At 46.9% G+C, this 25,637-nt stretch overlaps 1 protein-coding gene across 1 annotated transcript in view; it reads left to right on the top strand.

Annotated features, from left to right (window-relative positions):
• CNTN2 (contactin 2) overlaps positions 1-25,637 on the top strand; it is a 323,201-nt gene that overhangs the window by 278,692 nt on the left and 18,872 nt on the right. Inside the window, exons 20-22 of the mRNA XM_078644632.1 lie at positions 2,664-2,850; positions 4,009-4,121; positions 21,851-22,019. Coding sequence (XP_078500758.1) covers positions 2,664-2,850; positions 4,009-4,121; positions 21,851-22,019 — 469 coding nt within the window. The remainder of the gene's footprint in view (positions 1-2,663; positions 2,851-4,008; positions 4,122-21,850; positions 22,020-25,637) is intronic.

Raw genomic sequence — 25,637 nt, 5'->3', positions numbered from 1 at the left:
GAAAATTCCAAAATTACGCCAGCATAATTGGAAAATCACCCAGGCCTAGTTTGCCGGCACCAGCTTATAAATAACACTGAATGGGAATACCAGTAAGGCTGAGGAGTGAGGGCCAGGGACTGCCAAATGAGCCAAGTTCAATGAAGGGCAAGGGAAGAAATGATATCAAGCGCTGTGCTGGCGAAACCTAAAACAGAAAGTGGGAAATAGAGTGAATGGACTAGTAAGGGGATACAAGAAAGAGAGCTAAATAGATAGGGGGAAGATGGGGAAGGAAGGTATGAGGAAGAGTGAAAGGAGAGGAGGGAAGGGAAGGGAACAGTGAAAAGTGAAATGAAGCAAACATGGAAAGGAGAGAGAAATGATGGTTGGTTGAAAGTATAGATAGATGAAAGATTGACGGGGTAAAATGGCTGAGAGGATGGCATGGTCAATGGATGGATGGAATGGTGAAAGAATGGACGGATGGAAAAAAGGATAAATGGCTGAATGATAAAAACATGGCAGAGTGAAGGGTGAAAGGTGGGACGGATGTGTGAATGGAAGGAAGGGATAGTCTGTGTTTGGAGAGAATGGGTACAAAATGTATTGATGGATAAAGGCTAGATAATGAATGGTTGAAAGGTTGGAAAAATGGAATTGTGGCAGTGTGGATGTATTTTGGGCGAGAGGTTGGACGGCAGGTTACTTGGTCAGTGCGATTTGGGCGGTTTGAAGGAGTGAGAATCGCTAAATTCCTAACTAAAAAAGAAGTGGGTACAGGGTGGAAGAGTGCGATGACCATTGTTCAGAATGGGCTGTTTCCAAGAGGATCAGGGTCAGTACTGATTTTTAGTAGATGGGTCTCCATCTAGAGTGGCACAAGGGGCACAAATCTTTGGGTTGGAATGCTATCCTGAGTAATTGCTACTGGTTAGACTCTTTACAAGCATTCATCCCATCAGCTTCTGGGTATTTGCCAGTAGTATACCTGGAAGTTTGAGACAAGAACAACCTTCCAAGCTTACTACTGCCAATGTTTGTGAATTCCAAAACATTGTAAATTTGCACTCGTTCAAGGAGTACTTAATGTGTGCAGATTTACTACTTGTTTGGTAAACCATCAGTCACTTGATGAATGATTTGTTAAAGGCACCTGCCCTCATGCACTGATTGGATAACCCTACTATCAGACCAGCTTTGCATCCTGGATTATCATACATGCACGGGGGGTAGGCAGCCAGCTCCTTGGAATACCTCACCACCATAGTTCTGGGGTCAATGAAGTAATACATTCCTAAGAATCAATATGTGTTTCTTCACTAACACCGCAAGTCAGTGAAAGTACACAAACACTTTTTCTAAAAGTGGCACTAAATATTTCCTACGGTATGATTTCTGTGTTTGCTTTTATCAAGAACTAAACTGCATTTTTGCATTTAATTAAACAGCATGTGATGGCATTGTTTTCTTCATTGAAAGATGTGGTGCATCACCTGTGTCCACACAAAAAAGTTCACTACCAGAGAATACAACTAAGTATACATTTTTAGGCCTTGCCTACAGATAACTTTTAGATGTGTGTTTTCGAAAGATCTCTTATAGACCATGCCAAAACCCTACACTGGGCTTTGCACAGGACCATTGCATACCATTGGTTGGCTGTCTTGTCACTCTCATTTGCTTGCTTCTAGTTTGATAGCTTTCCTTCACCTTCTTGTCTTTGTTCCTCCATGAAGCATGGCTTCTTTACCACCCTTTTGATTGCACGATTTGTCTCCTTCAATGACTCACATTCAGTGAACTATTCTTTCTTTTTTCATTCAGCACTCAATGAGTGAACATATGTTTTATAAATCTCTACCTCGTGTACTGCTTTCCCCCTCAAACACTTGCCACCGCCCCTGCTCTCTCATTGTTGCTTTCACCCGTCTCCCAGTGAAAGCACAACAGGTATATTTTTCCTTGGGTAGGACTAAAGAGCAGAAGTTAAGGGAAGTTTTTTTTATTTATCTCCTTGACTCTGCATATTGCATGGAAGAACATGCTTTGTCTGACAAAGGCTTTTATGATGCTGGGAGTTCGGCTGGCTGCTGCACTCACTGACTTGACGTTTAAGGCAAATGGTGTTCTTAGCATGACTGGAAAGGGGATGTCTCTTTTCCTGGAGGCCCATAGTTCTGCTCCCTGCGTTACTGCAGGGGTCCGATTGGCTGGAACATGTCTTTAAGTTCTGAATCCTGTGGAAACTAAAACAAATATTTTTCTTTACATTCTGACACTTGTTTATTTTTTTTATTCTGTTAATCATTTCCTGAATGAAAAGTATTTGAAAAATAAACCATGGCATTTATAAGTGAAAATATGGAATTAAATGTACAGTTTTGAGATAGCTTAAGATATGTTTATTCCCCAGTATTTTGAATTTGTTCTTATACTTATTTTCAACAATGTTGTACAAGCAAGCATTGGCAGAGCGTGTGGCTGGACACTCATTAGAAAGGCGAGACCCATTTATTACCTTTGCCAATGCTTGGTATTATTGTAAGTGGGGGTACCCTACAGAAGTCGAGGGGAGAGGTTGCGTCCTTGTGACTTATCTGAAAACAGCTTAGTGTATTAGGCAATGCAGGTGCCTAGTTTCCAGAATAAATAGATTTACCGTAGTCGTCTTGTTTGCACAGATCCGGTACTGGAAGGACGGGGACAAGGAGGCGGCAGCAGACAGAGTCAGGACGGCCGGACTGGAGACCTCTGCTCGCGTCACCGGCCTGAGGCCTGACACCACCTACTATGTGACGGTCCGCGCTTACAACCGCGCAGGAACTGGGCCGCCCAGCCCCTCCGCCAACCTCACCACTACCAAAGCACGTAAGCACACCTCAGGGGGTCACAACGTGTCATATATGTTCACTTATGACTCAGTCTATGTGCTTTTTAAATGCTTCACCCATAAGTGGACAAAATGGGTCCAAGGAGGGAGAGGACGCGGTTGGCCCTACCGGCCTTCTTCCTCTGGTAGCCAAAGACTAAACAACCTGGGCCCGTGCGCATTCTCTTCAGAGGCCTGGGCGAGAAACAAAGCAGGTGTACGATATTAATGTTGGGTGAGAAAAGAGTACAGATAGTGTACGGCCAGGCAGAGTTCAAAGTGCGAGGTTTTGGAGGTAATGGCCATGACGGTGGGAGAAAGAACGAAAGACGGGATAAAGAGAGTCAGACAGGAATAGAGAGACACTAAGAAGGGGATGGCGAAATAGAGCGTGTGAAACAGAGCAGGAGAAGAAGACAAGACAGAGGCATGGAGAGAGGGCGGAGAAGAGTGTGGAAGAGGGAGCTAGAGAATGGAGCATGTGGTCCAACTGAGAAAATTCACGAGGCTAGGCAGAGAATGAAGGGGAGGGAGTGGACATGCGACCCCTGGAGGGAAACGCCACGAAGCCTGATAAATGAATGTGCGAACCCCTGGAGAGAAAGCTTGCAAGGCCTAAGAGAATTAAAGTCGCTTTCATCGAGTCTCCCATATGGTCCTCAGTCAGACCTGTTGGGATGCTCTAGTCCTTATGCAAGATTCTGGGACGTTGGCTAATGAAGGTACCTCTACCAAGCCATGGATATTGGTCTGGTCCTGCAACTGTCATCCAGTTCTGACTGCACGATTTCTTTAGAAATGATTTTATATGCAAATTTGTCATGTCATGTACTACCATAACCCGAGTGGTCGCCCAGAAGAGGCAATATGTATATTATTTGTAATTTGTAAACTATGAACAAAACAAATTGCTGTTGAGTTGTAAAGCGCTCCGACACCCAGGATTGGGTCATGTTCGCGCTATAAAAACACTAAATAAATAAATAAAGTGTGAGTTTACAAATGGAATAGAAGGAGGCTAGATGGGGGAACTGACTTGTGATGGATAGGTCATGAGGCTTCGAGGGTGGAGAGTCAAGAGAAGGGGGGTAACATGGGAGTCCTAACAGGAAAATACCTCACCTGTGTGCCTGTTTCATCTTCCTGTTGTGTTCTAGCACCGAGTCGCCCCCCAGGAAACATCACTTGGAAACTCTCTGGCTCCAACGTCAGACTCCAGTGGGACCCGGTCGTAGCGATGGAAAATGAATCACATGTTACTGGGTACAAGGTAAGGCCTCCTTCCGAAGGTGTAAAAAACATTAGCTTGATTGTAAAGGAGCCAGTCTGAATTTTGGGATATGCACCACAGGGTGTCACTTCCAGGCAGTGCCATGAAGGGTGTGGCACAGACAACTACACAATGTCACACCGTGCTTTATAAACATCACAATGTCCAAAAACTCATAGGTTGAAGCATAATGCAGTTGGGTCTGACCTTGGCTGCCCTGGTTGCTTACAACAGTTTGGTGCTGTAGTAGCACAGAAAACAACTAGTGGCAGAGCTAATGGGTCTGGTCTTAGCAAGCCTGCGATTTTCAAATTTCTTATTTTGCAAACATTAAATTGACTGTAAAAAAGTAAAAAGTAATAAAAAGTAAACAAATAAAAATAATAAAATGTCTAAAGGTGGCGTACATATGTTTACCAAAAAAGTAAATAAAAACGAACCCATCACAAGAATGATCCACAACAAAATACATGAATTAAAAAATAGGAAGACATAGAATGGCTATCAGCCCTGGCTCTGACATGGAGCACATGTGCAAGAACGTAATGTCATGACTCATAGTAACGAGCGCCAAGAACTGAGGTGGGCTTCCCAACTGCCGCGCTCTATAGACTGTGGGCCTCATTTGCGAGCCCATTGTGCCCCGGTGCATCACTTTTTTCAATGCACCAGCGGCGCAGAGTGCCTGCCCATATTTACAAGGCCACATAAGGTCACTCTGCGTGACTTTTCATGGCCCTGTAAATATGCCCCCTTTCACGCTTTACTCTGCGTGAAGGGGCATTCCATGGGTGTTGCTATGGGTGTTCTCACGCAACATCCATGTAACTTGACACATTCCCAGATCTACAAAGTGTAGTAAACCTGGAAATGCGTCACAGTCCTACACTTCCCCTGGGGAGCCATAGGAGTGGCACAACGAGGAGAAATACTTTATTTCTCCTCACAGAAGGAGCAAAACGGCAATAACGATTGTTTTTGTGCAGAAAGGTGTCCCTTCCTGCACAGCAACAATCATCCCTGCAACACAGGCACCCATGCACCATGGCACAAGGGTGTCTGCATTGGCTTATAGCTGCTGTTTGTGCACCGGTGCAGGGGAGAAGGACAGGAATTCGCCGTATCTTCCAGATACGGCGCATTTCTGCCTTTTTATTTTGATGTATGTCAGCACAGAGGGAAGGCTTGCTGTGCTGCCGTGTGTCAAAATATAGTAAATGAGGCCTTGAGATGGTCAGAAAGAAAATGTAAATAACACTTGAACAGACAAATGAATAAAGAGGACTGCCTCAGAAAGAAAATGTGAATAACACTTGAACAGACAAATGAATGAAGAGGACTGCGTCAGAAAGAAAATGTGAAAAACACTTGAACAGACAAATGAATGAAGAGGATTGCCTCAGAAAGAAAATGTGAAAAACACTTGAACAAACAAATGAATGACGAGGACTGCCTGAAAGCCCCTCAATTTCTGTATATCTATATTTATTTTTGATGTGATTACTTTGGAGAGTATGAAGCTGGGGAAAATATAAAGCTGCCTATGGGGTCAGACCGAAATGTTCTTGCTCCGGGGATCTTTCCGTTTTGCTGAGCTCTTTTGTATGTTCTGGGGTCAAATTTGTATTACATTTTGAAAGTGCGCAGTTGTAAAATTATTTACGCTGTTGTTGGCCTGAAATGTGTGAGAACACTATTGTGTGAAAGAGAACATAATTTGAGCTTGAAATTACCATTTGATAGGGGAATAAATTGCATCATTAGATTGTCATTTGCCAGATAGAGAGCCTGTGTTTGTTAGTCAAAAACATCTCAGGTTCATTATCTGCCAAATGGCAATGTAATGTTGCAATTTGTTCCATTTTCTCAGTTGTCAAACATACCCAGGGCTGGGGAGATGTGGAATTAGTATTTGCTTTAATGCAGTTTTAATATTTGCTGTTTACACTGCTGAAGCTTTCAAATAAGTGTGTGATACTGTGATGTCATCACTGAGTAGGATCTCTATACCACAAAATAAATGAAAACAACAGGGAGCATATTTACAATCGGATTGCGCCAATGGAACATCACTTCTTTTTGATGTTCTGGTGGCGCAATGCCCTGCACCATATTTACAAAGTGAAGTTAAGTCACTTTTTGTGGCTTAACGCCGCTTTGTAAATATGTTATCCTTTTACACAGGTATCTGCGTGAAGGGGGCGTGCAATGGGTGTTGCTGTGGGATTTCCACCGTAACATCCATTCCTTTTTGTTACTGTCCCAGATTTACCATGAGGTGTAAATCTGAGGCAGTGCTAAAAAAGCTCACGCCATGAAATAGCAGGTGTTACAATGGAACAACAAAGGGAAATACTTTTATTTCTCCTCATTTATGCTTTTTCTATGTGTGCTGCATTCTGTGGCACATAAAGAAAGAGCAAAATGCCATTAATAATTGTTTATGTGCAGAAAGGTGTCTCTTCCTGCACATAAACACTCAAAAATTGTTCAGCTTTACTCAAATATGCATGAGGCAATAAAACACTTCACTGCGCATATGATTTTTACAGTAGTGCTCTTCATAGATGCTTTGAAAGTGCTTGACTTGGAGTTTTGGAAGTTGTTGTTTAAAGTTCTTGAGGAAGGGGGGTGCGGCTTTGCCTGGCTGCAAAATTGCTGCACTCTAAGTGGGCTCTGCCGGCTGAGCTACAAAATCCAGAATAATCCGGCATACTGAGGGACTCTACCCGCACTAAACAAATGGGATAGTCCATCTTCTGGAACGCCGAGGCACACAACAGAAACAGCGGCCTTTTTTCATCCTGGACCACGTCATGTAGCGACTTAAGACCCCCGAGCGCTGTGGCCTACCACGCGGCCTCCATGCACTAATTGCCCTGCAGGGATCACGAGTGGAGGGACAGCCGTGTGAGAGCTGGAACAGATGTAGAGGTGTGCTAACACTGGCGCAGTCAGCTACGAGAAGTGGATTCCAAGCTTGATTTCGGAGTGCTGAGGAACAAAAGCCACCCAAATTGTGAGACATGGCGGGGGTCCCGGTGGCTGGGCTCGGCCTCTGAGTTCTGAGGACTACAGGCCTCCCCCAATGGGCGACACGCCGTGGTGCCTGGTGGCCGAGCTCGGCTTTGGAGGGCCGGGAGCTGTGGACTGTGGGGCATGGTGTGTGGTCTGAGGCGACAAGGGAGCTGCCCCCCTCCGACGCTGCCTGTCGCAGACTGCTGGAGAAGATCGGAGCCACGCTTACCACCAGATGGGTGTGCAGGGCACTGGGTGTGGTGGTGGGTGAGGCCTCTGAAATTCCTTGTGGGTCAGAACCCGGCAAGCTGACCGGTGCAAGCCCCCTCCCCCACCGGTGCTCCCCCCACCAGCTATACCTGCGCCTGGGATATTGTCTGTTTTCACCCAGGAGATTCCCAGCTGGTTATCAATAATCCTGTGGGCCAAGTGACTGTGAGCCGCAATTGGGCAGCAAATATGCCTGGATGGCACAGCAATAGTGCAGAGGGGACACCAGCTGATTGAGGGAGCTGGCACAGCTGTGACCTGTGGCAGTGAGAGAGGAAGCAAAAGGGCCTCGTGTACTGCGGACCTCGTGTTAGATACATATTGCGCCGCGAGCAGGCACCACTGCTGGGAGGTTGGCTGCCGTGTAGAGGTGTCACGATCCGGACCTCTCCCTTGGCCCGCTCCCCCCTGCGCAACCCACCAGACAATGATACCCAGTAAATGGTTACTGCCCTGAATCCTGCTGAAATAACATTTGCTGAGTGTCCCTTGCCCGCCCTAAAACAATCTGATGACTACACCGCAGCAGTGGTTTCCCCCGTCTGGTGGGTTGCTGGTACCAGGACCACCAACAAGCAAAGCATGGGCAGCCTGATGTTCTATAGCTAACGCCAGATGCTGACATGAGGTGCAATGCATGTGTGGATCGAGGAAACCAGCCATGGGCAAACCAGAAGCTAAACAGCCCAAACTGACCTTTGATGGGTAGCACCACACAAGTCTGGGAGAATCCTCTCAAGATGGTGAGGGGCAGAGTGAACAAGCTGTGAACACAACGCTCCCGGATGAAGACACCTGATCCTTTCTTATGGACATGAAGTCTAGCTTGAAAACTTTTGACAATAAGCTAGACCTCTTCACTGCTCGACTAGATCAGGTAAAGCAACGAGTGGACACCCACAACAACGGTTTCACGCAAACTGAAGCACGTACTTCAGACTTAGAGGAACAGCACGTGGAAGACAGGCAAAAATTATTAAAAATGGGACAAAGTACTTGAAATAATAAGGGTAAAAAAACGAGGATCTGGAATCACTCTCTCGTAGAAATAATATCCGCATTACTGGTATTCTGGAGAGTACAGATATATCCAGAATGGAAGATTACCTCAAAAACCTACTGCGAGAGCTATTTGGAGATGACCTCTCCGCCCTCTTCATTGTCGAGAGAGCACACAACACTCTGGTGTTGTGTCCACCCCCTGGAGCCCCAACTCGACCCATAATAGCACATCTCCTGAACTATCGTGACCGGGACATTATTCTGAGCCAGGCCAGAGAACGGGGAGAGGTGCACCACCAAGGAAACACCCTCTCATTTTACCCGGACTTCACTTTGGCGGTGCAGGTGGCGAAAAAGGAATTCCTGCCCGCCAAGTGAGCCTTACAACAACTGGGGGTGAAATATGCCCTGCTATATCCTGCGAAACTTAGAGTCACACACGATGGAAACATGCAAATATTCATGGACCCAGCAGCTACAATGAAACTGGACAAGCAACTAAGTAAGAACCGGCGAGCCCCATCCATATCCCCCCGTTCGGCAGAAGAAGGCCGTACAAGTGATAATGACTGATTACGACGGGGATCCCCCTTCCAGGGATCTTTCTTAAGGTGCAGATGAGAAGACAAATTGAGGCAATGGACACACTTAAATGTGGATGTAGGTAATGGTGGGGGCAGTGTGCACTGCTCATAGTAAAGAGATATTTACTAATCCCTCCATAAACCGCTCGGCCATCCTAGTCCTTGAGAGAGGGTCGTACCTCAGGTGACCCATGGCCCCACAGGATAATAATAATAATAATAATAATAAAACCATTTATTAAGCGCCTGGTTACCCAAAAACAGTGTGTCCCCACGCTGAATACTGCAAAATAACTTTAGAGGACGAGACAGGGTTGGGTCAGAAGGGCAACAGAAACGGAGTAAAGATTATGTCCGGGGAAAGAGAAAGGTTTTAAGTTTTCTTCGGAACATGTTCTCAGAGGGCTCCATCCGGAGTCCGAGCGGAAGTTCGTTCCAGCATTTGGCTGCTAAATATCTGAACGAGCGTCCGCCCATCCTGGCTCTGGTAATTTTGGGGAGTTTAAACATCATCGTGCCGGCTGATCTCAGGTCTCTACTGGGGCGATGTATCGTAAGAAGGTTTTGAAGATAAGCCGGGCCTATACCCTGAGCGATCCGATGAGCGAAGCAGAGGGACTTAAATTTAATACGCTCTTTTATAGGTAGCCAGTGGAGTTTGGACAGAGCGGATTTCCCTGATGCTCTGCGGGGTAGTTTGAGTACAAGGCGAGCTGCGGCATTCTGAGCGTACTGGAGTTGGTGTAATCCTTTTTGGCTCAAACCTAGAAGCAGGGCATTACCATAGTCAAGGTGGGGGGTTACCAGGGCATGGACTATAGTCTTTCTCGAGTCGATAGGTAGGAGGTCCAGAATCTTACGGAGAACCTTCAGTATACTAAAGCACCTGGCTGTTACTTTATTAACATGGGATTTGTAGGAAAGATCAGAGTCCAGGGTTATGCCCAAGTTACGCACCGACTCCACCGGACGGGGAGGACTGCCCAGTTCCATAGGCCACCACATATGCGACCATGCTGAAGCTAATTTCCCTACTACCAGCAACTTGGTTTTATCGCCATTAAGGCGTAGACAGTTGCGGTTCATCCAGGCTGCTACAGATGAGAGGCAGTTAGAGAAGTTGGTGGCGTCTTCTCTGTGATCGGGCGTGAGCTTAAACAGCAGTTGTGTATCATCGGCGTAACTGACAATGCCCACCCCAAAAGTCTCAACTATAATCCCACCTTGTTATGCTATTGGGTTTCTTGAAGTTTTTGAGGCGGGTGGGTGTTAGACCTGGCACCTTGTCGTGGGTCTCCCTTCCACTTTTTGTTACTGTGCCTCATGTGTTTTGCTGGTGTTAGCTGCTCAGAGCACTATGCCACTGCCAATCAGTGCCACAGTGCAAGTGCTCCCTGTATAAAATGTATACGTTGATTGGATTCCATGATTGGCTTATTTGGTTTACTGTCAGACCCCGGTAAAGTGCACCAGGAGTGCCCAGGGCTTGTAAATCCAAATGCTGCTAGTGGGCTTGCAGCACTGGCTGTGCCACCCACAGAAGCAGCCTGGTAAAATGTGTCTAAGGTCTGCCATTGCAGAACCTGCATGCAGTCTAACACTGCCATGCTGACTGGGCAAGTGCACCTACTTGCCAGTCTCCAAACCTTCCCTTATCTTCATATTAGTCACCCCTTTGGTAGGCCCAATGGCAGGGTGCATTGTAAGTATAAGGTAGGACAAGCCCTGATGTGTGTGGCATGGCCTGATAGTGAATTACAGTCATTTTCGTTTTTCACTATTGCAATGCTACCAGTTCTCATAGGCCAGAATGGGTTGTTAGAATTGTTACAATATACATTCCTAACAGACTCAGGGAACATGGTAGAAATTCGAGTTTGGTATGCCTGAACTCAGAATAATAAAATACATCTTTTAGTAAAGGTTGTTTTAATATTCTGTGTTTGCGAATACCACTTTTAGAAAGTTGGTATTTGCTTGCCTAACCTTTTCAGCCCGCCTCTGCTAGGGTGTGTATCTGCTGTCTGGTTTCTGTGAGTGACAGGGCTGGGGAATTCCAGGAGACAGGCTGGGGCAACCGGGTGGTGAATAGGAAGATTACAGCCAGATGGGTGGGAGGAGTGCACCTGGACTCTGAATAGGGCTGTGCTCTGCCACCACAATGCTGGCTCCACCTTCTGTGGAGCGTCTGATGTCTCTGCCCTGCACACTGAAAAGACAAGCCAGAGTCATATCAACAAAGTGCTCAAGAACTGGACTGAACTAGGCAAAGGCCCCCTGGCCTCAAAGAACAAAAGAATTGTGGTATAAATATTGGGGCCCTGCTCCAAAGAATTTAGATCCTGCTGCAACAAGAAGAACCTCTGCCCGACGAGAAGGAACTGGGAAATCTGCAAGGAGGAGTACTGTCCCTGACCTGGGGGATTGGCCTGCAGTGGTTGCCTTGCTGGGAGAGGAGAGGAAAAGACTGAAAAAGACTTTGTTCAACTTGTGCTTTTAAAGATCTCCAAGGGCTTGCGGGTGAGCTTGCTCCCTGAACGGAGTCCCAGGACTATTGGACTCCCACTACCGCAACAAGAGCTGCTGGAATGTGCCCTTTTTCCCGTACTGCTGGACCCGCGATCTGAGGTGCGCCCGAAGCCCTGACTGCCGTGAAACCTGTGCCGTTGCCGCCCCGAACAGAGTGACTCCGCTCCTCTACAAGCCGTAGCTCGCACCGTAAGCTACCCGGGCCGCACCGCACCCTGCTTCGCCCTCCCCCCCTGGAAGAACGAAGCGCACCGCAGGGCGGAGTACGGCTCGCACGTCTGCAGCATACAGTCCGCCCCACACCGTGCTATCCAGGATTTACCAGGCAGCCCCGCTCTTGAAAGTACGGCCCGTACGCTCGCAGCGTACTGGCCGCCTGACATCGTGCTGCTTGGAAGTGAGAGGCATCCCCGCTCTGAGGTACGACGCACACAACGCCTCGCACAGTGAACGCTCCCAGTCCTGGACCGTCCGCCTCCCCCCCCCACCGTGGCCCCCGCTCAAACGCCTCGCACAGAGACGCCTTCAACGGGCCGGGCTCGCATCAAAGAGGGGCCGACAACGCTCCTGGTACACCTTCACCTGCACACGCATTGTCCGTGTCGGAAACTACGAATTTAAAGGTACTGTGATATTCGTACCACGTTTGTGTGCGCACCGGACCCGAGAGTCTGTTGCGCCTATTTTGACTCTGCCTAAGTACGTTTTCATCCTTGTGAGAGCCGCACAGACAGCGCAAAGCACACAGAACCAAAAACTACGCATTTTTAACCAAGAACTGCATTCCTAACAGTATTGTGGCCTATTTCTTACGATATTTGGCCTTGTGCTAAGCCTTTATATAAAATATACTTATTTTTATACAAACCCTGGTGTGGCGTCCATGTGTGGTGTTGTCACTGAGTTACTCTATGTGTTCACAAATGCTTAACCTATAACGCTCTGAGATAAGCCTTGTCTGCTCGCGCCACACTGCCTAGAGGGTGAGTAGGTGTTATTTTAGAGGGTAATCCCCTTATCCTGACTAGAGGAGAGAGTCCCTGCTTGTCACAAGTCCTTACCTGTGCCAACCAGAGACCCCCAAATCTAACAGTGGGTATGCTGGGGGTTGGAGTGAGTGGGAGGGTGTTTGATGATCATAATAGTTTTTTATTGTTGGGGAAGTTGGGGGTGGGCAGGGAGGGAGGGACCTTTACACAGACTCAACTATCCCGGACAACACTCAGACTGGATGGTGGAACTTACTGTAGACTGCTTGACCCGTACGAGTGCCAATATAAGCCACTGTGCTGGTGACTGGGGCCTCGGACACGCAACACTATGTGGCACAACATCACGATAGAACACTATGATAACTAGTGCCAGGTTGCTCACCTGGAACGTAAGAGCCCTAAATGATTACTGCAAATCCCGGTTAGTGCATTCCTATTTGGCCAGACACAACATTGACATATGCTTCCTACAAGGGATTCACTTAACAGCAGGTGCCGCCAACAGATTGAAGGCCCACTGGTGGGAAGAGACACACTCTTTACTGTATTCCAATTATAGTAGGGGTGTATCCCTGTTGATAAAAAAGATATCGTGGCACACCATACACCTTCACATTGTCCAGGAAGGAATATATATATATTATCGCAATCAGTACATTATACAAACAGCCCCTGTTTCTGATTGCTGTGTACAGGCCAAATGTTGATGACCCAGAGTTTTTCCTGAATGACTGGAGGCTGGCTGCAAACTATGGCCCACAGATGGTACTCGGGGGGGGTGAGGGGTGGGACGACTTCAACGTTGTACTAGAGGGAGCGCTGAACTGGTCAAGTGCACTGCGAGTGAATTCTTGGACAGCGGGGACATACCACACTAATGTCCGACAACCTATTTGTGGATGTGTGGCGCCATACGCACCACATAACCATGAGGGAGCGTGCTTCTCCTCCTACCACAGTGTGTGGTCCAGACTGGATTACAGGCTTGTCTCCAGAGATGCACTGGCCGAGACTACTGAGACCAAACACCTCATGCACACACACTCTGATCATGCGCTGGTGCTCCTAATGCTTCAAATTCTGCAGACCATTCCTCGTGCTTTTACTTGGAGACTCCCTCCGAATGCGATGCGTGATGCAGCCTTCAAGGAGAGTATCTGCGTGGCAAAAACAGACTATTTTACATGCAATGTTGGCACGGTGGAGTCGCCTTCTACACTGTGGGAGGCATTCAAAGCAGTCATATATAGCAAGTACATTGCGCAACAACTGGGGGTGCTGCGGTAACTGCGAGGTACTTTAAGTAGACTGGAACAAGAGATTCAGAATCTAGAGCAAGACTGTTTTGCCAATCCTGCCCCTGGCACGTTGGCCGACATACACTTTTGCGGAGGAAGCTGATAGGAACCCACTTACCTTGGTAAAGAGGCCCAAGAACGGAGATATGGGGAGGGCGACCGCCCTGGGAAGACACTGGCAGGCCTGCTGCGTAAACCCAATGCATTGACATACATGGCAGAACTGCGGGGGCCAGATTCTCAGCTTATTTCTTCCCCGACAGAGTTGCCTGAGGTGATATCCACCTTCTATAGTCGCATATACCAGCGGGTGTGGCGGGAGACCCTGTAGCGCTGAAGGAGCTTTTCAACTCCATTCAGCTATTGTGACTAGACCAGGCACACTGAGACTACCTAGACACTCCGGTCACTCCTGAGGAGATCGCCAGTGTGATTCCGAGCTTGCCAGCTGACAGGGTGCCTGGGCCTTTCACCGGCCTTCTATAAAGAATATGCCCCTCTGCTCATTCTTCACCTAATAGAAATGTATCATGATTCGCTGGAGGTGGGTCTCCTGCTACCCTCACTTTGAGAGGCAGTAATTGTGCCAATTTTGAAACCTGACAAGCCTGCAGATGTATGCGACTCGTACCGTCCTGTATCATTAATTAATATTGATAATAAGATATACGCGAAGGTACTGGCGAACCGCCTGCTGCCCCTCCTGCCGTTGATAGTCAGATCAATCTGGCTTTATTCCTGGCCATGCCACATCACAAAATCTCCGCACCGTCTTCGCGGTTACGCATCATCTACACCCAGACAAAAAAGTCCTGGCAGCCCTATTGAACGCCACCAAAGCGTTTGATACGCTAGAATGGTCTTTCCTTTTTCCACTGCTAGGACGATTGGGACTAAGCTCCGAAGACATTCAGAAAGTACGCCTCTTATATACCCTCCAAACGTATCCGGTTAAATGGCGGGATCTTTAAGCCAATAAACATCACCAGAGGCACGAGACAAGGGTGCCCGCTATCCTCGCTCCTATTCACCATTGCCATGGAACCACTGGCAGCCAGGCTGCAGCAACCTCATGCTGAAAGGGGCATTGCCTTGATGACTAGAGGACTAATAGTATCAATGTATGGGGACAATGGGGCCCTTTATGTCTGAGATCCCGTAGCTAATCTGGAACTGGACATACGAGAGGTGATACGATACGGCGGACATTGTGAGATCCAGATTAACTGGTTCAAATCCATCTTATTCCCCCTGACAGATACCACTCAACCGTATGTCACTGAATACCCTCTACAACGGGCAGTGGACCCAGTCAAATACCTGGGCATATGGCTCAGTAGGGACCCAGAGAAGGTATGAAGAGCTAATTATGGAAGGGTCATTGATTGGCTAGAGGCCTGAATTCAATTATGGGTCATACTCCCGCTGTCGGGTCTATAGCATTCGCAAAAATTGTTGTATTTCCGAAGGTTTTGTACCTATTTGTTAACATCCCGATCCCTCTCACGGCACAGTTCTTCAAAAGGCTGCGATCCAACTTGATACCGCTTGTGTGGGCGGGTAGGCAACCAAGGGTGGCCTATGAACGGTTGACTCTGCCGCTGCATCGTGGAGGCCTGGGGCTGCTAGATATGCAGCTATATGCATTTTGCAGTCAAGCGCAATTCTTGCATCCTTGGGTGCACCACAACCCCTTTCAGCCCCACGTTGTGATGGATAATGACCAGGCAATGCCACTGCCGCTGTGGACTGCGGTGTTTCAGCATCATAAAATCCCTAAAAAGAAGATCAACAATGTAGAGTGTCTACGATGGGTATGGGAGGGCAGCCGCGAACAGACTGGCAGCCCGATGCTGTTTGCACCTAAGTTGCCCATAATTGATAACCCCTTAGTCCCACCACTGTAGGACGGAGGGGCTGCGCGGCATGCTGAATCGCATGGTATCGTGACATTTGCAGATCTATTCCCAAAGATGAGCAAGTTCCGTTCCAGCCTGGTGACGACGGGGGAACATGCACCAACTTTTTTAGACACCTTGTTATACTACCAACTCAGGGCACACTGGCGGAGGATCTTCAACGCATTCTCTAGCTCCCCACCCATGCTTGCAGCGCTAGAATATATATATACAACCACTTCCCCATGCAAACTTATTACTGGACAAAATCTACTGACGCAGAATGAAATGACAACCGACACCTTCGGGTCCTGGGTAGCATGGGAAGGGGACCTGCAATCTACAATTACAGAGGCGCAATGGTCCATCTGCTGTGCCCAAATGGAGAATTTGTCTCCCAACTACAGACTACGGTTAATACATTTTAATTACCTACATAGAACCTATCGTACACCGGTACAACTACACAAAATGGGATTGGCTGCTTACCCGGGCTGCTTGCGCTGTGGGAGTTCGGAGGCCACTTTTTTACATCTAGCGTGGTCCTGCCCCGGGGTGTCAGCTTACTGGTAGAAAATATGCGCTATGATAGGTGATATCACAGGGGAGACTCTCTTGCCAGATCCACTTACTTGTCTATTGGGCTTCGTTAGGAGGGTATCGATGAGATGCAGACGATTGATGGCCATGTTACCTTTATTGGCAAAATGCAGGGTGGCAATACATTGAGGGAAGAAACCGACCCCGACGAGGCAGGCCTGTATGGCAGACCTTTCACGCTGCTAGGAACTGTTAACGACATACTGGGACATGATTCCCTCGACTGCTAGGCCTAGGGATATTTGGGAACACTTTGTGACTTATCATAGACAGGGTGACATGGATGGCGCGTGCGCATCAAATGCGAGCTCCACCCTCCCTACCAGGAGATAGAGTGACCCGCTAAGATTCTCTGGTGACAACTAATTTAAGTCTGACTGAACATGGCCACCCGAATGAGACTGGCCGCCTGCCTAACGATGGGGATCATAGCAGTTGTAAGATATGTTATATGGATTGAACACGATGTCTGATAATGCATGTCATGAGTACACTGTCACGATGTAACTGGGTCTTGTGTGACTTTTTGAGTGGAACAATCTCTGGTATTTTTGTTTTAAAAAAACCTCAATAAAGATATTAAAAAAAAAGAAGTTTGTTAGGAGACTACATTTCCTGACACACTCACCAAATCGATTGCCTAAATATATCAAGGTTCTTTCTTTATATTGGAAAGTGGGAACATTTCTATCCGATCAAGATCACGCCGCGCACTAGGCAAGGGTGCCCTCTTTCGCCTCTGCTGTTTATGATTTTGTTTAGCCCCTTGCCAGTGTCCTGATGAGATCAGAGGTACTTAAGGTAGCTATATCGGAGTCTCTTAGACTCAAGCAATACACCTGATGACCTGGTGTTATATATGCAGCCAGATACAAATGTCATTATTAAACTTTTTGAGCTCTTTGTGTCTTTTGCAGGGTTTGCTGGGGATCGAGCGAACACTGCCAAAATTGAAATGCAACTTTTCAATGCAGAAGTGGACTCACTGCCTCAATCCCTGCAATTGATTTATCATAAAGACCCAATTAGATATCTGGGAATTAGACTCAGAACACCTGGAAGATTCATATAGATTAAACTACACCCCTTTTGTGGGTGATCTCGAGTCTATGATAGATAGATGGCATAATCTACCGTTCACGATTATGGTTGATTAAGATGCACATTTTACCTGTATTGAATTTTGTTATTTTTTGCAATTCTAGTGCCCTTAACAACTGAGGGGCATATTTACAAGCTCCTAGCCCCACCAGAGCATCAATTCTTTTGACGCTCTGATGGCCCTCTGTGGTAGCCCATATTTACAAGGCTATGCTAAGCCACCTTGTTCGCTTAATACGGGCTTAAATATGTGGGTCTTCTTTCACACAATTTTCTGTGGCAAAGGAGCATGCAGTGAGTGTTGCTGTGGGCATTCCCAGCAAGACCCATGGCTTTTTGGATTCGTTAATCTGAGGCAACGCCAAAAACAAATGTTTTTTAAGGGGAGGCATTAAAGTGGCGCAATGAGGAGAAATACCTTTATTTCTTCTTTTTTTTGCTCTTTCTATGTGAGCTGTATTCTGCATCACACGTAGAAGCAGCAAAACGCCCTTAATGATTGTTTTTGTGCAGGATGGTGTTGCTTTCAGCACAAACAAAATCATCCCTGCAATGCAGGCATCCTTGTATCATGGTGCAAGGGTGCCTCCGTTAGCAGCTGTTTTAGCACCTGCGCAGGGGTGAGCACAGGTATTCGCTATATTCTTGTAAATATGGCACATCTGTGCATTTTGAAAATGACGCCGCTCGGTGCAACAATCTTGCTTGCAGCACTGCGCTGTGCCATTTTCTTGTAAATATGCCCCCAAATTCGTTCCTAGATAAAATACAAAGATTACTAGTTTGATCTGGAACAAGAAACCACCATGAATAAATCTATTCATGAATTGCACTTACTACAAGGCAGTTTCTCAAGTGACACTAATTGAACTGATAAGACAAGGAGAAAAGTGGAAATGTAACACCATGCTAGTGTGAATGGACGCAGACAGAGATAAGAATCCTCACCCGCTACACTAGAACTTGCTCAAATCCCTTGTTTGCCCGAAAATGTAAACATAGATCTGAACACTCATACTATGTCTCAAATCACACAAATCGATAAGAGAAACCCCTTAAATCACTTGATACTTCAGAATAAGAACCTCATTTACAAGCCCATTATGCTGCCGGTGCGTCACTTTTTAAAGCGCACTGGTGGCGCAGTGTGCCTGCCAATTTTACATGGCCACATGAAGTCACCCTGCATGACTTTTCCTGGCCTGGTAAAAATGGGTCCCTTTCTTGCCTTATTCTGCATGAAAGGTGCGTTCCATGGGTGTTGCTGTTGATGTTTCCACGCAGCATCCATGGAACCTCACACGTTCCCAGATTTACAAAGTGTTGTAAACCTGGAAATGCGTCAGAATCCTGTGCGTAGGAGTGGCTCAACGAGGAGAATACTATTATTTCTCCTCAATTTTTTCTCTTTTTATGTGTGCTGCATTCTGAAGCACAATTAGAAGGTGCAAAATGCTATTAATGATTGTTTTTGTGCAGGAAGCGTTCCCTTCCTGCATAAGAAAAATCCTCCCTGTAACACAGGCACCCTTGCACCATGGCACAAGGGAGCGTGCGTTGGCGCATGTCTGCTGTTTGTGCGCCAGCAGAGGGGAGAAGGACAGGAATGCACTGTAGCTTGTAGATATGGCGCATTCCTGCCCTTTTATTTTAATGCAAGGCAGCGCAGCGGAAAGGCTTGCTGTGCTGCCATGCGTCAAAATATAGTAGATAGGCCCTAAATGTCGCTCAAGGTCCTACAGATCAAAATGTGACCCAGGCATACCCTGTTGAAGGGATTTCCCTGCACACATTTTGTCGGTTGTTATTGTAAATCTTGAATAGTTGGTTCCCTCTTGCCATAAAATATATACAAGTCAAACATGGGTCTGTGGACTACTTGCAAGCAGTCCAAATCTTCTTTTGTTATTAAAATCTTTTATCGATTTTGTATAGCAATGTGCAACCAAGTGCATTTAACACTGTGTGCATAAAATTAAAGCTCAGTAGACAAATCAATGACCATACATCAATGTCAGCGTAACAGGCAAACATAGGTCTCGTCCATCATCTATACAAACTCTGAGAAGTGAATTGAGGTTGTTTCTATTCCAGTGACTGCCTTTGATGTCAGACGCCTTACTTAAGAAAGTCACGTGACAGACTCTTTATCCCTTTCATATATTTTAATGAAAAAATATTACTTTTAAGGTGATAAATAATGTAGGTATTCTGCCATTAGCTCCTCATAGATCTTTGTAAATAGGAGCACTAGGTACCCCAACACTTTAGAGCTGCTTGGAAATCCAAACCAAAGACATGCTTGCCACTGTGTGTCCTTGTTGTGACAATGCCACACTCTGAGCGATCACTTATGTCACTGCTGCATTAATGCCTCTTCTTCTGGAACTTAAGTCAAAGCCTGGCTTCAGGGTATAACTCCTACAATAGTATTACTCTGCTCCACCAACCACCATAGATAATACAGTATCACAGCTAGCAAATGTGTTACGGCTGTATCCGACTCTGACTGTTTCTTCAATCTCCTCAGCCCCTGCCATATTCAGGCCGCTTGCCATCAATGCTGCATTGTCTGTGTCCTTCCCCAGAATATTTTGTATGTCCTCTCACCCCGCCTGAGACTTTCTCTCCCACTCTCTCCTTCTCTGTGTTGCCTTGTCCCACAACTCACTTCTCCATTAGCTTTTATATTTTGTTAAGAAAAGTGCAATTGAGCACTCTGTGGCATAGTGCTTTTATTACATTACTTTTATCCATGCTGCACAACAGCTGCACTGCTGGACAGCATGGCTAAAAATCAAAACCAATAGCTCTCATAGGCAAGACCAATTGGCTCTGCCAATGACTCTTGTCATTCCAGTGGAGGTTAATGTCACTAAGCAGTAGGTGGCTGTAATATGATAATAATATAGTGGTGATGAAGTCAAATAGTACTTATGTGAAGGTGTTGTTGTTGGTTGTGTGGATAATATATTAGGGTGGTGTTTTCATGCATATATATCTAGGAGTATGTTAGGAAAATGTGCCAGAGGGGTATATGGCATTGGCATCAATTTTTTACCCCGTCGGGGCACTTTGAAATTTTGGAAGGAGCTGCAGAGGATTGTGGGACTCCCTTCTATAATATAACATTTTGAACCGGCGCAATCATAAGGGGGTGCTCCCACAGTTGCATGGGGAGTGGCCTGATGCGAATTATGGAAGCCTTTGCCATTGCACCCCTGGCTTATTACAGAAACAGCCATAAGGTGGAGCATTGATTGTGCGTCATATAGAGGTGGCACAATTAGTGCACCCCCAATGACACTTTGTGGGAAAGAGTTTTGGGTGGGTCCAAGAGGTGCAGGTGAGGGTTGCTTGCCTCCTTTGAAAAACAGAGCTGTGGTTTCAAAACTGCAGGCCCTCTCTTTCACAAATGTATCCTCCTCTGAGCAAGTGTGAATTTTCATAGTTTGCACCATTTCTGAGGACAGCAGACTATTGCTGCAGTTGGACGTACTGCCCTGTCTACACAATGTGCACCTAGTTAAAGGTGTAAAGGAGTAATCAGGGACCTTGTAATGCATAGGATGATAAAGTGTATGCTTTCAAAGGATACGGTATAGGAGGTACAAGTGGGGTGCATCTACTGGATCTCTGCAAATGATAGCTAATCTGCCTCCAGGTTTATTTTCCCCATCATTTTCAATATTTTATATCCGTATGGAATATACATGTCCATGAGCGAGTGAGTTGATTGTTCCAGGCACTCTCCATTTGGAAGAGGATGTCAGGCTGTCTAATAGTAGGTGCCGTATCTGTCGAAGATCACAAGATTATTAGAGTGTGCTTCAAAATAGTAAGTTGCCAGGTAGTCACAATTATTCGTCCTATTTTATGGGAGAGATTAGTCAGACTCCCTTGTAGTAATGCCTTAATATTCTGCTACTGAAAATATAATGCTCACTAAACTTTTATAGAGCATGGCAAAACCATTGATATCAGGCAAGACCCATTTTTTATCTCATCTCATGCAAAACCAGCCCAGAGAATCACATACCACTGAAACATATTACTATATTCTGAAGCATTGCACTTACATTATTGGCATCTCTGTAAATGTCCCCTATGAACCTCCTCGCCAGTGAGAACTTTATGCCTTCTCTGTCTTTATCTCCTTACTTCTTATCATTCTTGTCCCTGTCTCTCTTATATCCACTCTCATGTATTGCTGTTGCATCCTACCTTCTACACTTAATATTTATCTGTTACAAAGTCCACCCATATATGTTATTACTGCTGATTGTTGTTGCCTTTGACCATATGCTATAGTCAAGTCCGACCACCAATGAAAATGTTTAAATTGCAATTGTACTATTATTGTGTGTCCATATTCTGCACTAAGAAGGCAATAGAAAAATTGGAGTAAATGAATTTGATTGCCTTATGTCCTGATAGATGCTATACCGTCTGGACTCCCACTCCACGCCCACGCTCCACGTGACCACCAAGACACGGATGGACCTCACTCTGCCAGAAGATGCCAGCCATGCCACAGTGCAGATCAGGGCCACCGGTTTGGGTGGTGATGGCGTGCCTGCTGAGGTCCACATACCAAGGGACAGTGGTACGACTACACCTTTCTAACTCCCATACTTCCACTAATCACAGCTAAATTATTATGTACCACAGGAGACAGCCAGTTCATAATTTCAATTTATAAAACTCACCAAAAATGTAACTGCCTCTGTGCACTGGAAATTATGTGTTATAACTCATCAGTATTGAATTTATTATTCTCTGAATAGTTGAGATGGCGTTATATTTTTTAACCTGTAACCTACCCTTTTGACACACATCTCTGCCGCTGGTGCTCAGAACACTGAGCTATTTTAAAGATTAAGGGGCATATTTACAAGGGGGTTGTGCCACCAGGACGTCACATTTAACGACATTCCATTGGCGCAATGCCCCGCACCATATTTACAAAGTGCTGTTCATCTACTTTGATCGACTTAACGCTGTTTTGTAAATATGGTTGAAAGTTGAAAGTTGAAAAAGTTCTTGATAAAGCGCACTGCGACCAAGCGGCTTCCTGGCGCTGAAAGTAGAGGGCTGAGGAGAATGAAATTTGCCGAAAGGAGATCAGCAAGGGTACGCTTGGGAGAACAAATAGGTCTTAAGGGCCTTGCGGAATTGTGGGTAGACTGGGATAGATCTAACAGACAGAGGGAGGCTATTCCAAAAGCAAGGAGCTAGTACAGAGAATCTAGTGCCTCCAGTTTTAGATCTACGGAACCGCGGAACATTGAGGAGGGACTGATTGGAGGAATGAAGGGCACGATTGGGAGTGTAGGGAATAATCAGAGAGTTAATGAAAGCCGGGGCAGTGCAGGCGCGAGCCATAAAGTCCAGGCAGCACATCTTAAAGAGAGATCTCTGACAGATGGGAAGCCAGTGAAGGGATTTCAAAACAGGAGTGATGTGGAGAGACTTGGGAAGGTGATGGATAAGATGGGCGGCCTGATTCTGGATAGCCTGAGACGGCGTAGTTCGTAGGCCGGAATACCCACGTAAAGGCTGTTCCCATAATCAAGACGGGAAAGAATCATTGCCAAAATAATAAGTGTAAGAGCTTCGGAGGAAAAGAAACGGGAAACTTTCCGGATAATCCGGAGGGAGAGGAAACAGGAAGAGACAACTGAGCTAATCTGGGCATGCATGGAGAGGTCCCGACTGACTTTAATACCCAAGGTCTTTGCGGAGGCTGCCGGTACGGGCGGGGGGGGGCGAAGGTGGAGGGCCAAAAGGCGGCCGACCAAGGGGAGGTGGTAGGGCCAGTCAGGATCAGCTCCGTCTTGTCCAGATTAAGCTTCAGTTGATTACGATTCATCCACTCCGAGATGAAAACTAAGGTGGAGTGGAATTTAGGTAGGGAGTGCAGAGGAGAGGAAAGGTCAAAAACTAACTGGAGGTCATCCACATAGTTATACACGGAGACCCCCATGTCAAGAAGAGAAAGAATAAGGGGGTGAATGTAAAGATTGAAAAGAAGAGGGGACAGGGAGGAGCCTTGGGGGACCCCACAAGGGACCAAGCGGGTGGGGGCGGTATAACCAGAGAGATGGACCGCCTGAGTCCGTTCTTTAAGGAAAGAGATGAGCCAAGAGAGGGCGGTGCCCCGAACGCCCGCTGCGCAGACACGGCCGAGGAAGATGGAGTGGTCGACCGTGTCAAACGCAGCGGACAGATCAAGGAGCACCAAGGCTTGAGGTAAGTTGGAATCCGCCTTGCTCTTTAGCTCGTCTAGAACGGACAGGACCACTGACTCGGTAGAGTGGGCTGGGCGGAAACCCGCTTGGCGGGAGGCCTGAAGATGGTTATCCTCAATGAAGGAGGAGAGACAGGATGTAATATAACTCTCCAAGATCTTCCCAAGGTAAGGGAGAAGGGAGATGGGTCTAAAGTTAGACGGAAGGGAGGGGTCTAGACCAGGCTTTTTTAAGATGGGGCGAACTATAGCCGATTTAAAGAATTTCGGGACTAGGCCTGAGGAAATGGAGGCATTAAGGAGGGAAAGGGGGGGATCAGGGCAGTGAATGAAAAGCTCTCTCAGAATGCGAGCTGGAGCACAGTCAGCCGGGGAGCCTGACTTCACTTTCTGAAGTAGAGCCAGAAAGGAATCCAGAGAGATAGAGGGAAACTGATTGAGAGAAGAAGAGGACAGAGGGAAAGCAGGAGAGAGAGGTGGCGAAGATACAAAAGGAATGTTAGATTTGATCTTCGCGATCTTCTCTAGAAAGAAGTCGTTCAGGGACAGACAAAGAGCTTGGGAAGGGATGAGGTTAGGGTTGGCCCTGTCAGAGGCAACTAAGTTGCGGACTATGGAGAAAATCTCTTTGGGCTTATTGGCTGACAAAGATATCCTCTCTGAAAAGTAGGTGGTTTTAGCTAGGAGGATAGCCTTCTTGTAATTAGCCAAAAGAAGCTTGTATTTGGCTCGCAAGAAGGGACAATAGTTGCGTCTCCAATGGCGTTCAGAACGCCTAAGGTCCAGTTTAAGGATTTTCAGCTCGTCCGTGAACCATCTTTGGGCGTCATGGGGGCGGCAGGCCTTGACTTTCCTGAGGGGGCAACCAGGTCGCAAGAGGAGGACAGCCAGTGATTCACGGCGTCTACTTGAAGATCAGGGGGAAGATTTTGAAGTTCGGCAGGAGAGGAAATAAGGGAGGCACAGAGAGAGTTGAGATCGACCCGATTCCAATTACGAGCTGTGACATTCTTGGGTAAGGGGAGTTTCTCTGATGCTCCGAGCTCAATGGGGAATGAAATCTAAAAATTATCGGACCAGGTGCATGGAAGGACTGTGGGGAAAAGGATAGTGCAACTGGCTGACCATATTTGGTCTAAAGTATGGCCATGAACGTGGGTAGGGGAGTGAAGGTGGGGGAGGAAGTTGGGGCACTGGAGAGTGGCCGAAAAGTCCTTGGAGAACTGGTCTTCTCTGGGGTCGCCCGGCCAATAATTGAAGTCTCCCAGTAGGAGCACAGAAGAATTATTGACCACAAGCGTAGCCAGGAGTTCCTGCAAAGCAGGCACAAAGGAAGGCATATTCTGAGGGGGACGATACATAAGGACTATTGTAAGGGGGGCCAAAAGGTTAACTGAGCGGGCAACAAAAAAATAAACGCAAAGTATGGCAGGGTAGAAAAGAAGTTGGAACTGAAAGTTAGAACGAGTGATCATCGCCACACCCCCACCGGCTTTGCCAGCAGGGCGATCCACCCGAAGGGCGTAGTAGGAGTCGGGGAGGGCAGACAGAAGATCGGGAAGGGAGTCGGCCGAGAACCAGGTCTCTGTGAGAAACAGAAAATCAGGGGCGTCGGTGTCCAGTAGATTAAAAAGCTCAAGCTGATGCTTGCCTGCCGATCTAGTGTTAAGCAGGTAGGCAGTGGCCGTGATAGGTGAAGAGAGGGGGAGAGGGGCGGGGGGGAGGAACCTGTAACCGGGGAGTGAGCAGCATAGGTCCAGACGAAGGGGGTAGAGGGATAGAGATGCCCAAAGCGGCTATGCGCTGAAGCAGGAAGGGGCGATGGACTGAGTTGCATTTAAAGAGAGCAGTTGGGCTGGGATGTAAGTAAGTAAGTAAAAGCGGGAGCAGGGTGCGTGGCCCCTGGTCCCGGCTGGTCGCGGACGGGCGCAGACGGGCTTGCCTTTGGCGGTACCCTTTCACGCAGTTTTCTTC

Source organism: Lissotriton helveticus, chromosome 5_1, assembly GCF_964261635.1.
Source record: "Lissotriton helveticus chromosome 5_1, aLisHel1.1, whole genome shotgun sequence".
Lineage (NCBI taxonomy): Eukaryota > Metazoa > Chordata > Amphibia > Caudata > Salamandridae > Lissotriton > Lissotriton helveticus.
The sequence above is the reverse complement of the archived record's forward strand: the minus strand, read 5'-3'. Positions and strand labels throughout refer to the sequence as shown.